We start from the raw sequence: 14,552 nt of genomic DNA on the forward strand, positions 1-14,552 counted from the left end.
GAGACTCAGGAATAATGTTACGTTACAGCTGAGGACTGACAACAGGGTGACGGAGGAGACTCAGGAATAATGTTACGTTACAGCTGAGGACTGACATCAGGGTGACGGAGGAGACTCAGGAATAATGTTATGTTACAGCTGAGGACTGACAACAGGGTGACGGAGGAGACTCAGGAATAATGTTACGTTACAGCTGAGGACGGACAACAGGGTGAGGGAGGAGACTCAGGAATAATGTTACGTTACAATGGAGGACTGACAATAGGGTGACGGAGGAGATTCAGGAATAATGTTACGTTACAGCTGAGGATTGACAATAGGGTGACGGAGGAGACTCAGGAATAATGTTATGTTACAGCTGAGGACTGACAACAGGGTGACGGAGGAGAGTCAGGAATAATGTTACGTTACAGCTGAGGACTGACAATAGGGTGACGGAGGAGACTCAGGAATAATGTTATGTTACAGCTGAGGACTGACAACAGGGTGACGGAGGAGACTCAGGAATAATGTTACGTTACAGCTGAGGACGGACAACAGGGTGAGGGAGGAGACTCAGGAATAATGTTACGTTACAGCGGAGGACTGACAATAGGGTGACGGAGGAGATTCAGGAATAATGTTACGTTACAGCTGAGGACTGACAATAGGGTGACGGAGGAGACTCAGGAATAATGTTACGTTACAGCTGAGGACTGACAATAGGGTGACGGAGAAGACTCAGGAATAATGTTATGTTACAGCTGAGGACTGACAATAGGGTGACGGAGGAGACTCAGGAATAATGTTATGTTACAGCTGAGGACTGACAATAGGGTGACGGAGGAGACTCAGGAATAATGTACCTTTGTTCTTTCTCTGGATAAAGCTGGGCCAGTGACAGGCCACACAGGGCAGCATAGGCAAACCGGGCTGGCTCGCTCAGCGACCTCCCCAGCACGACACGGGGAAGCAGGCCGTCTGATTCATCCTCCATGATGTCACCCAGGTAACATCTGAACATAAAGCAAAACGAGCAAAAGGTAATAAGGCGCAAATAAAATGCACAGTTGTTTTCAATGTCCTCCCCCTCACCCCATGCATATGGGTGTGACACAGTGTACATATTCGTGTATGTGGAGGTGACACAGTGTGTATATCCGTGTATGGAGGTGACACAGTGTATATATCCGTGTATGGAGGTGACACAGTGTATATATCCGTGTATACAGGTGACACAGTGTATATATCCGTGTATGGAGGTGACACAGTGTATATATCCGTGTATGGAGGTGACACAGTGTATATATCCGTGTATGGTGGTGACACAGTGTATATATCCGTGTATGGAGGCGACAGAGTGTATATATCCGTGTATGGAGGTGACAGAGTGTATATATCCGTGTATACAGGTGACACAGTGTATATATCCTTGTATGGAGGTGACACAGCGTATATATCCGTGTATGGAGGTGACACAGCGTATATATCCGTGTATGGAGGTGACACAGTGTATATATCCATGTATGGAGGTGACACAGTGTATATATCCGTGTATGGAGGTGACACAGTATATATATTAGTGTATGGAGGTGACACAGTGTATATATGGAGGTGACACAGTGTATATATCCGTGTATGGAGGTGACACAGTGTATATATCCGTGTATGGAGGTGACGCACACTGGAGGAGGCAGAAAGGGGGTCTTGATAAAGGTCCAGCCAGGACCGAAACGTCGACCTGTACCCACTGTTATGCACATGGTGACTTGAAAAGTGGTATGTACCATTAAAAAACTTTTGCTTCAGCAAGTCCGGAGAGTGTCTTCCACTTCTCTACTCGTATATATTTGGAAGTACCCAGGATTGGGACTTTCTGGCTTCAGGCACCCCGGCAGTTGGCTCAAGGATTGGGAGAGTGCTATCCACTACGATATGGATATATATATATATATATATATATATATATATATATATATATATATATATATATATATATATATATATATATTAGTGTATGGAGGTGACACAGTGTATATATGGAGGCGACACAGTGTATATATGGAGGTGACACAGTGTACATATTAGTGTATAGAGGTGACACAGTGTATATATTAGTGTATGGAGGTGACACAGTGTATATATTAGTGTATGGAGGTGGCACAGTGTATATATATATTAGTATATGTGGAGGTGACACAGTGTATATATATATTATATATTAGAATATGTGGAGGTGACACAGTGTATATATATATATATGTTTTAATACAAGTCTTTCTCACTATTTGGAGAGTGCCGCCTCTTGCTTCCATTTTTTGGAATCCGTATCTATATATATATATATATATATTAGTATATGTGGAGGTGACATATATATACACTATTAGTGTATGGAGGTGACACAGTGTATATATATTAGTGTATGGAGGTGACACAGTGTATATATTAGTGTATGGAGGTGACACAGTGTATATATTAGTGTATAGAGGTGACAAAGTGTATATTAGTGTATGGAGGTGACAGTGTATATATGGAGGTGACACAGTGTATATATTAGTGTATGGAGGTGACACAGTGTACATATTAGTGTATGGAGGTGACACAGTGTACATATTAGTGTATGGAGGTGACACAGTGTACATATTAGTGTATGGAGGTGACACAGTGTACATATTAGTGTATGGAGGTGACACAGTGTACATATTAGTGTATGGAGGTGACACAGTGTACATATTAGTGTATGGAGGTGACACAGTGTGTATATGGAGGTGACACAGTGTATATATTAGTGTATGGAGGTGACACAGTGAACATATTAGTGTATGGAGGTGACACAGTGTATATATTAGTGTATGGAGGTGACACAGTGTATATATTAGTGTATAGAGGTGACACAGTGTATATTAGTGTATGGAGGTGACAGTGTATATATGGAGGTGACACAGTGTATATATTAGTGTATGGAGGTGACACAGTGTACATATTAGTGTATGGAGGTGACACAGTGTACATATTAGTGTATGGAGGTGACACAGTGTACATATTAGTGTATGGAGGTGACACAGTGTGTATATGGAGGTGACACAGTGTATATATTAGTGTATGGAGGTGACACAGTGAACATATTAGTGTATGGAGGTGACACAGTGTATATATTAGTATATGTGGAGGTGACACAGTGTATATATTAGTGTATGGAGGTGACAGTGTATATATTAGTATATGTGGAGGTGACACAGTGTATATATTAGTATATGTGGAGGTGACACAGTGTATATATTAGTGTATGGAGGTGACACAGTGTATATATTAGTATATGTGGAGGTGACACAGTGTATATATTAGTATATGTGGAGGTGACACAGTATATATATATCTCCTATATATTTGGCTACATCTGTCACTCAAAGTGGGTGTCTGTGTCTATAACGCTCTGTTCCTGGACTTTCCTCTTAATGTGTGATTGCCTTCATCTGTGCTGAACACCTTTCTGAGAAATTAACCTGTTTAAAACAGGTGATGGCAATCATACATTAAGGGGAAGTCTAGAAACATAGCATTGTGTCCCTCCTGGAGAGGGTCATGTTGGGAGGTATGTGACAGAGAACCAGCCCAGTGAGCCCACAGACAGTGCCAGACACCCACTGCCTTCCCATGTTGCCCAGCACTGCTACTCCACAGCCACCAAGTGAGCGCCCCCCTCCCGCGATTTGCGGCAAAACCTCCCCCCCCACGCGCCCCCCCCCCCCCTCCCGCGATTCGCGGCAAAAACACCCGCTCCCCCGCGACCCCCCCTACCGCGATTCGCAGCAAAAACACCCCCGCGACCCCCCCTCCCGCGATTCGCTGCAAAAAGAACCCCCCCACGACCCCTCCCGCAATTCGCGGCATAACCACCACCCCGCGACCCCCCCCTCCTGCGAATCGCGGCAAACCCTCCCCCGTGACACACCCCCCCCCGATTCGCGGAAAAAACACCCCCCCCCCGCGACCTCCCTCCCGCGATTCGCGGCAAAAAGAACCCCCCCGCGACCCCCCCTTGCACGATTGGCGGCACCCCCCCTGCGACCCCCCTCCCGCGATTCGCGGCACCCCCCCCACCCACAATTCGCAGCAGCCCCAGGATTAAATGGCACATGCAAAACACTGACATGGCTATGGTCGACAATGAAAAAGGTTGACATGAGTTTTTGAAGATTTATTTTTAATTTTTTAAATTTTTTCATATTCATTGTCATGTGTCGACATGGACACCAATGAAGTGGCACACTTATGTCAACATTTACATGTGTTGACCTTTCTGTGTTGATTTTTTCTTGTGGCGATTCGCGTCACACCCCCCGCAACCCCCCCTCCCGCGATTCGCGGCACCCCCCGTGACTCCCCACCTCCCGCAATTCGCGGCAACCCCCCACCAGAACCCCTGTGAACCCCGCCCTCCCGCGATTCGCGGCACCCACCCCCGCAATTCGCGGCACCCCCCGTGATTCGCGGCAGCTCCAGAATTAAATTGCACATGGAAAACACTGACATGGCTATGGTCGACAATGAAAAAGGTTGACATGAGTTTTTGAAGTTTTTTTGTCATTTTTTTAATATTTTCATATTCATTCTCATGTGTCGACATGGACACCAATGAAGTGCCACACTTATGTCAACATTTACATGTGTTGACCTTTCTGTGTTGATTTTTTTCTGGTGGCGATTTGCGTCACCCCCCCCCCCCCACAACCCCCACTCCCATGATTCACGGCACACACACACACACCTCACCCGCGATTCTCGGCACCCAACCCCGTGACCCCCCCTCCCGTGATTCACAGCACACCCCCGCGACCCCCCCTCCCATGATTCGCCGCAACCCCCGCCCCGTAACCCCCCCTCCCGCGATTCGCGGCACCCACCCCCGCGACCCCCCCTCCCGCAATTCGCGGCACCCCCCCCCCCCGCGATTCTCGGCAGCTCCAGAATTAAATTGCACATGGAAAACACTGACATGGCTATGGTCGACAATGAAAAAGGTTGACATGAGTTTTTGAAGTTCTTTTTTTCATTTTTGAATGTTTTCATATTCATTCTCATGTGTCGACATGGACACCAATGAAGTGCCACACTTATGTCAACATTTACATGTGTTGACCTTTCTGTGTTGATTTTTTCTTGTGGCGATTCGCGTCACACCCCTCCCACCCCCCCCGCAACCCCCACTCCCGCGATTCACGGCACACACACACCCCCCCACGATTCTCGGCACCCCACCCCGTGACCCCCCCTCCCGTGATTCACGGCACACCCCCCGCGACCCCCCCTACCATGATTCGCCGCAACCCCGCCCCCGTAACCCCCCTCCCGCGATTTGCGGCAACCCACCCCGCGACCCCCCCTCCCGCGATTCTCTGCAATCCCTCCCCTCCCGCGATTCGCAGCATCCACCCCCCCACAACCCCCCCTCCTGCAATTCGCGGCACCCCCCGCGACCCCCCCTCCTGCAATTCGCGGCACCCTCCGCGACCCCCCCTCCCGCGATTCGCGGACACCTAAGTTGCAATACAGGGCATCTTTCATACAATTCTAACCATATTTCTCATATACAAACGTTCACAAATTAAGGGGGCGCAGCCCCTTACGACGGTGTGAAGAGCGCCCGTAGGGCGCGATGAATCACCTAGTATATATATATATATATATATATATATATATTAGTATATGTGGAGGTGACACAGTGTATATATATATATATACTAGGTGATTCATCGCGCCCTACGGGCGCTCTTCACACCGTCGTAAGGGGCTGCGCCCCCTTAATTTGTGAACGTTTGTATATGAGAAATATGGTTAGAATTGTATGAAAGATGCCCTGTATTGCAACTTAGGTGTCCGCGAATCGCGGGAGGGGGGGTCGCGGAGGGTGCCGCGAATTGCAGGAGGGAGGGTCGCGGGGGGTGCCGCGAATTGCAGGAGGGGGGGTTGTGGGGGGGTGGATGCTGCGAATCGCGGGAGGGGAGGGATTGCAGAGAATCGCGGGAGGGGGGGTCGCGGGGTGGGTTGCCGCAAATCGCGGGAGGGGGGTTACGGGGGCGGGGTTGCGGCGAATCATGGTAGGGGGGGTCGCGGGGGGTGTGCCGTGAATCACGGGAGGGGGGGTCACGGGGTGGGGTGCCGAGAATCGTGGGGGGGTGTGTGTGTGCCGTGAATCGCGGGAGTGGGGGTTGCGGGGGGGGTGGGAGGGGTGTGACGCGAATCGCCACAAGAAAAAATCAACACAGAAAGGTCAACACATGTAAATGTTGACATAAGTGTGGCACTTCATTGGTGTCCATGTCGACACATGAGAATGAATATGAAAACATTCAAAAATGAAAAAAAGAACTTCAAAAACTCATGTCAACCTTTTTCATTGTCGACCATAGCCATGTCAGTGTTTTCCATGTGCAATTTAATTCTGGAGCTGCCGAGAATCGCGGGGGGGGGGGGTGCCGCGAATTGCGGGAGGGGGGGTCGCGGGGGTGGGTGCCGCGAATCGCGGGAGGGGGGGTTACGGGGCGGGGGTTGCGGCGAATCATGGGAGGGGGGGTCGCGGGGGTGTGCTGTGAATCACGGGAGGGGGGGTCACGGGGTTGGGTGCCGAGAATCGCGGGGGAGGTGTGTGTGTGTGTGCCGTGAATCATGGGAGTGGGGGTTGTGGGGGGGGGGGGGGGTGACGCAAATCGCCACCAGAAAAAAATCAACACAGAAAGGTCAACACATGTAAATGTTGACATAAGTGTGGCACTTCATTGGTGTCCATGTCGACACATGAGAATGAATATGAAAATATTAAAAAAATGACAAAAAAACTTCAAAAACTCATGTCAACCTTTTTCATTGTCGACCATAGCCATGTCAGTGTTTTCCATGTGCAATTTAATTCTGGAGCTGCCGCGAATCACGGGGGGTGCCGCGAATTGCGGGGGTGGGTGCCGCGAATCGCGGGAGGGCGGGGTTCACAGGGGTTCTGGTGGGGGGTTGCCGCGAATTGCGGGAGGTGGGGAGTCACGGGGGTGCCGCGAATCGCGGGAGGGGGGGTTGCGGGGGGTGTGACGCGAATCGCCACAAGAAAAAATCAACACAGAAAGGTCAACACATGTAAATGTTGACATAAGTGTGCCACTTCATTGGTGTCCATGTCGACACATGACAATGAATATGAAAAAATTTAAAAAATTAAAAATAAATCTTCAAAAACTCATGTCAACCTTTTTCATTGTCGACCATAGCCATGTCAGTGTTTTGCATGTGCCATTTAATCCTGGGGCTGCTGCGAATTGTGGGTGGGGGGGGTGCCGCGAATCGCGGGAGGGGGGTCGCAGGGGGGGTGCCGCCAATCGTGCAAGGGGGGGTCGCGGGGGGGTTCTTTTTGCCGCGAATCGCGGGAGGGAGGTCGCGGGGGGGGGGTGTTTTTTCCGCGAATCGGGGGGGGGTGTGTCACGGGGGAGGGTTTGCCGCGATTCGCAGGAGGGGGGGGTCGCGGGGTGGTGGTTATGCCGCGAATTGCGGGAGGGGTCGTGGGGGGGTTCTTTTTGCAGCGAATCGCGGGAGGGGGGTCGCGGGGGTGTTTTTGCTGCGAATCGCGGTAGGGGGGGTCGCGGGGGAGCGGGTGTTTTTGCCGCGAATCGCGGGAGGGGGGGGGGGCGCGTGGGGGGGAGGTTTTGCCGCAAATCGCGGGAGGGGGGCGCTCACTTGGTGGCTGTGGAGTAGCAGTGCTGGGCAACATGGGAAGGCAGTGGGTGTCTGGCACTGTCTGTGGGCTCACTGGGCTGGTTCTCTGTCACATACCTCCCAACATGACCCTCTCCAGGAGGGACACAATGCTATGTTTCTAGACTTCCCCTTAATGTATGATTGCCATCACCTGTTTTAAACAGGTTAATTTCTCAGAAAGGTGTTCAGCACAGATGAAGGCAATCACACATTAAGAGGAAAGTCCAGGAACAGAGCGTTATAGACACAGACACCCACTTTGAGTGACAGATGTAGCCAAATATATAGGAGATATATATATATATATATATATATATATATATATATATATATATATATATATATATATATATATATATATATTAGTATATGTGGAGGTGACATAGTGTATATATATTAGTGTATGGAGGTGACACAGTGTATATATTAGTATATGTGGAGGTGACACAGTGTATATATATATATATATATATATATATATATATATATATATATATTAGTATATGTGGAGGTGACACAGTGTATATATATATATATATATATATATATTAGTATATGTGGAGGTGACACAGTGTATATATTAGTATATGTGGAGGTGACACAGTGTATATATTAGTATATGTGGAGGTGACACAGTGTATATATATATATATATATATATTAGTATATGTGGAGGTGACACAGTGTATATATTGGTGTATGGAGGTGACACAGTGTATATATTAGTGTATGTGGAGGTGACACAGTATATATATATATATTAGTATATGTGGAGGTGACACAGTGTATATATATATATATATATATATATATATATATTAGTATATGTGGAGGTGACATAGTGTATATATATATATATATATATATATATATATATTAGTATATGTGGAGGTGACATAGTGTATATATATTAGTGTATGGAGGTGACACAGTGTATATATTAGTATATGTGGAGGTGACACAGTATATATATATATATATATATATATATATATATATATATATATTAGTATATGTGGAGGTGACACAGTGTATATATTAGTGTATGTGGAGGTGACACAGTATATATATATATATATTAGTATATGTGGAGGTGACACAGTGTATATATATATATATATATATATATATATATTAGTATATGTGGAGGTGACACAGTGTATATATTAGTGTATGTGGAGGTGACACAGTATATATATATATATATTAGTATATGTGGAGGTGACACAGTGTATATATATATATATATATATATATTAGTATATGTGGAGGTGACATAGTGTATATATATATATATATATATATATATATATATATATATTAGTATATGTGGAGGTGACATAGTGTATATATATTAGTGTATGGAGGTGACACAGTGTATATATTAGTATATGTGGAGGTGACACAGTATATATATATATATATATATATATATATATATATATATATTAGTATATGTGGAGGTGACATAGTGTATATATATTAGTGTACTAGGTGATTCATCGCGCCCTACGGGCGCTCTTCACACCGTCGTAAGGGGCTGCGCCCCCTTAATTTGTGAACGTTTGTATATGAGAAATATGGTTAGAATTGTATGAAAGATGCCCTGTATTGCAACTTAGGTGTCCGCGAATCGCGGGAGGGGTGTCGCGGAGGGTGCCGCGAATTGCAGGAGGGGGGGTCGCGGGGGGTGCCGCGAATTGCAGGAGGGGGGGTTGTGGGGGGGTGGATGCTGCGAATCGCGGGAGGGGAGGGATTGCAGAGAATCGCGGGAGGGGGGGTCGCGGGGTGGGTTGCCGCAAATCGCGGGAGGGGGGTTACGGGGGCGGGGTTGCGGCGAATCATGGTAGGGGGGGTCGCGGGGGGTGTGCCGTGAATCACGGGAGGGGGGGTCACGGGGTGGGGTGCCGAGAATCGTGGGGGGGTGTGTGTGTGCCGTGAATCGCGGGAGTGGGGGTTGCGGGGGGGGTGGGAGGGGTGTGACGCGAATCGCCACAAGAAAAAATCAACACAGAAAGGTCAACACATGTAAATGTTGACATAAGTGTGGCACTTCATTGGTGTCCATGTCGACACATGAGAATGAATATGAAAACATTCAAAAATGAAAAAAAGAACTTCAAAAACTCATGTCAACCTTTTTCATTGTCGACCATAGCCATGTCAGTGTTTTCCATGTGCAATTTAATTCTGGAGCTGCCGAGAATCGCGGGGGGGGGGGTGCCGCGAATTGCGGGAGGGGGGGGTCGCGGGGGTGGGTGCCGCGAATCGCGGGAGGGGGGGTTACGGGGCGGGGGTTGCGGCGAATCATGGGAGGGGGGGTTGCGGGGGTGTGCTGTGAATCACGGGAGGGGGGGTCACGGGGTTGGGTGCCGAGAATCGCGGGGGAGGTGTGTGTGTGTGTGCCGTGAATCATGGGAGTGGGGGTTGTGGGGGGGGGGGGGTGACGCAAATCGCCACCAGAAAAAAATCAACACAGAAAGGTCAACACATGTAAATGTTGACATAAGTGTGGCACTTCATTGGTGTCCATGTCGACACATGAGAATGAATATGAAAATATTAAAAAAATGACAAAAAAACTTCAAAAACTCATGTCAACCTTTTTCATTGTCGACCATAGCCATGTCAGTGTTTTCCATGTGCAATTTAATTCTGGAGCTGCCGCGAATCACGGGGGGTGCCGCGAATTGCGGGGGTGGGTGCCGCGAATCGCGGGAGGGCGGGGTTCACAGGGGTTCTGGTGGGGGGTTGCCGCGAATTGCGGGAGGTGGGGAGTCACGGGGGGTGCCGCGAATCGCGGGAGGGGGGGTTGCGGGGGGTGTGACGCGAATCGCCACAAGAAAAAATCAACACAGAAAGGTCAACACATGTAAATGTTGACATAAGTGTGCCACTTCATTGGTGTCCATGTCGACACATGACAATGAATATGAAAAAATTTAAAAAATTAAAAATAAATCTTCAAAAACTCATGTCAACCTTTTTCATTGTCGACCATAGCCATGTCAGTGTTTTGCATGTGCCATTTAATCCTGGGGCTGCTGCGAATTGTGGGTGGGGGGGGTGCCGCGAATCGCGGGAGGGGGGTCGCAGGGGGGGTGCCGCCAATCGTGCAAGGGGGGGTCGCGGGGGGGTTCTTTTTGCCGCGAATCGCGGGAGGGAGGTCGCGGGGGGGGGGTGTTTTTTCCGCGAATCGGGGGGGGGTGTGTCACGGGGGAGGGTTTGCCGCGATTCGCAGGAGGGGGGGGTCGCGGGGTGGTGGTTATGCCGCGAATTGCGGGAGGGGTCGTGGGGGGGTTCTTTTTGCAGCGAATCGCGGGAGGGGGGGTCGCGGGGGTGTTTTTGCTGCGAATCGCGGTAGGGGGGGTCGCGGGGGAGCGGGTGTTTTTGCCGCGAATCGCGGGAGGGGGGGGGGGGCGCGTGGGGGGGGAGGTTTTGCCGCAAATCGCGGGAGGGGGGCGCTCACTTGGTGGCTGTGGAGTAGCAGTGCTGGGCAACATGGGAAGGCAGTGGGTGTCTGGCACTGTCTGTGGGCTCACTGGGCTGGTTCTCTGTCACATACCTCCCAACATGACCCTCTCCAGGAGGGACACAATGCTATGTTTCTAGACTTCCCCTTAATGTATGATTGCCATCACCTGTTTTAAACAGGTTAATTTCTCAGAAAGGTGTTCAGCACAGATGAAGGCAATCACACATTAAGAGGAAAGTCCAGGAACAGAGCGTTATAGACACAGACACCCACTTTGAGTGACAGATGTAGCCAAATATATAGGAGATGGAGGTGACACAGTGTATATATTAGTATATGTGGAGGTGACACAGTGTATATATATATATATATATATATATATTAGTATATGTGGAGGTGACACAGTGTATATATATATATATATATATATATATATATATATATTAGTATATGTGGAGGTGACACAGTGTATATATTAGTATATGTGGAGGTGACACAGTGTATATATTAGTATATGTGGAGGTGACACAGTGTATATATATATATATATATATATATATATATATATATATATATATATATATATGTATATATATATTAGTATATGTGGAGGTGACACAGTGTATATATTAGTGTATGGAGGTGACACAGTGTATATATTAGTATATGTGGAGGTGACACAGTGTGTATATATATTAGTATATGTGGAGGTGACACAGTGTATATATATATATTAGTATATGTGGAGGTGACACAGTGTATATATATTAGTGTATGGAGGTGACACAGTGTATACACATCACTGTACATTATATACACAGCATCTATCCTCCCAGCACTATAATGATGAGGAAGTACTCAGGAGCCAGTATATATCCGTATCACAATATTCACACAGATATACACACTACTATCGCGATATTTTACCCAGACACAACGTAAACAGCGTGATGTCCCCCCTCCTATACACAGTGACAGCAGCACCTCCCTCTGTATTACTACACACAGCAGCTGCAGAACCCGGAGAAATGCCCCCCACCCACCCCGCCATCACATCGGCCCCGGCTCTCACCCGTCAGCACCGCGCTAGGACCGTCCCAGTCCCGGAACCGCTGCTCGGCAGCACCAGGCCGCATCTGCGTCATCAGCGTAACTCTCTACGGGAATCCCAAAGTAGCAGCTGCCACGTTCCCTGCCGTAACCCGAGGTTACGCCTAGTGCGTAACGGACGCCGCCCCGGGTTTGTAGAATCCAATAAGTTACGCCGATTACGCTGCGGGTGGACTTTGAGACTCAGGCCTGGGCGGTTGCCATGGGGACACATGACTTCCACCTGGTGCTGCTGGCTGGGGACACCTGGGAGTCTGGGACAGGTGCTACAATCAGCCAGACAGCACGTTATTATGTGCACACTTTGGCCCTTATTCTTGTTCGTGCGGTACGGCCCGCGTGCGGCCGTACCGCCGATGTTTTTACACTGCACATGCGCAGAGGTCAATCTGCGCATGTGCAGCCCCCTTCGCCGCAGACGTATTTCGTCCGCCGCAAAGGGGGCGTATAGGGGCGTGAGAGGCATCATGCCCTCATTTCCCTATGTGTACGCCCCGCGTTTCATGGGCGTTCCCATGCAAACGCGGGGCGTACGCATGGTAATGAGGCCATGACGCAACTCATGGGGGCGGAAAGCTGACGTCGCCGGATGTCAGCTTTCAGCCCCCATACAAGCTACCACACGGACGATTGTCCGTGTGGTCTCAGCTTGCGGGAGCTGCCGCGGCGTGCGGACCTGCCTTCGATGGTCGACGACCATCGAATGCAGGGGGCAGCTCCCACCATGGTGGAGGCGTACGCCTCCACCATTTTTATGCGGATCGCCAGCCGTCCGTGTACGGACGGCCGTGGCGATCCGTAGGGTGGGCGGGGATTCGTCTGGTGCGGTCGGAGCCGCATATGCGGCTCGACCGCACCAACCAGAATAAGGGCCTTTGTGTGCCTAATAACGTGCTGGGACGGAGGTAGGGTCACCACCTCATTCCTTTAATTTTGGACACATATTAATTACACATGTTCTGTGGCTGGCCAGGCTGACTTCAAGACTCCATTTCATCTGGTTTTAATCAGCCACAGACCCTGTGTAATAAATATGTGTACAGAATTGAAGTGATGAGGTTGTAACCCTAGCCAGAGGACGATTTGTTTGTAACTGCGCAGCGAATGCTTAGCAATTGCGTATGCACATATAAATTATTAGGAAAGCTATCAACCGGTGGCCATCGTTTGCGAGAGGTCACCCGTTGACCGAAGTGCCCCGCGGTGGTGGTGAGGAGTAGATTACCCCCATTACTCGCTGCTCTGCTACTGGGCGAGATGGACTTGGGCATAGCCATCAGGTCACAGAGAGCTGGGTTTGGAATTTGCCAGCAAAGTGATGTGAACAGGGGTGTGGCTCGCAAGTGCGGGATTTGTTGTGAGGCCACGACCTCTGTCTGTGAAGCCTCGCCTCCTAATTCCAGGTGCGCAAAACTATCCTGCTTCCCACTATTGTAAATTTGGGAGGTATGGCATAGGACAGGGGTGGCCAAACCTGTCCTTAAGGTCTACCAACAGTACATGTGTCTCAGGCAACCTGTGGATCTATAGTAGGAATGAATGCAGCAGGTTTTAAAATGTGACAGTAATTACGACAGCTGTGCACCAGCTAGATCTCGATGACCAGTTTGGCCACCCCTGGCATAGCTGGTCAGTGGTCCGACCGACCAATGTGCGCCTGATATTCCCGCTTACCTGTATGAGTGGCGGATGTGAGGCTCTGGCGGTTTGTGGCTCTGTGTACACAATGGTGGTTAAATCATTAGCCTGCTGCGCACAAAACTGCAGTTCTGAATCGGGCCCACTGCAATGTCTGCTTCATACAGCCCACCTGTACTGACATGTGCGGCCTGATCCAGAGTGATGTAATGGGGCTGCCAGCCCCCTCCCCATGAGGTCCTGCCCTGGATTGAAGTCAGCTAGCGTTTAATTGCCAGAGGGGCCTATTAGCTGCACCGACTGTCACCGCCTCCAGGGCTGCATATGGTCTACACCAATGGTATTCTGGGACATCTCAGAGGTCTCATAGTAAGTCTGGAACAGGCGGTAAGTTATGGGTCTAATTAGCACGTGTTCACAATGCAGATGTCCTTGCAACAGAACTACTATCCGCAGACTGCTCATGTGCCACGAACGTACTACGCACGTGCCAAGGGGCTGTTGCAATTGCGCTCAATATTTTTTACTGCACAGTGGTTGACAGGTAGGAACAGTCTGGGGGAGGTAACAGGGAGGGGCAGCTATAATGCAGGTGTGTCCTTTTGGG

The 14,552-nt window shown here is 49.0% G+C and overlaps 1 protein-coding gene across 1 annotated transcript in view; it reads right to left on the minus strand.

The window, feature by feature from the left end:
• TMCO4 (transmembrane and coiled-coil domains 4) overlaps nucleotides 1–12,428 on the minus strand; it is a 52,431-nt gene extending 40,003 nt beyond the window's left edge. The window contains exons 1-2 of the mRNA XM_083161931.1: nucleotides 12,270–12,428; nucleotides 846–995 (exon numbers count right to left, since the gene is read on the minus strand). Coding sequence (XP_083018057.1) covers nucleotides 846–976 — 131 coding nt within the window. The 5' untranslated portion in view covers nucleotides 977–995; nucleotides 12,270–12,428. The remainder of the gene's footprint in view (nucleotides 1–845; nucleotides 996–12,269) is intronic.
• Between the last annotated feature and the right edge of the window lie 2,124 nt (nucleotides 12,429–14,552).

The sequence above is a fragment of the Crinia signifera genome, chromosome 19 (assembly GCF_055691185.1).
Source record: "Crinia signifera chromosome 19, ASM5569118v1, whole genome shotgun sequence".
Taxonomy (NCBI): Eukaryota; Metazoa; Chordata; class Amphibia; order Anura; family Myobatrachidae; genus Crinia; species Crinia signifera.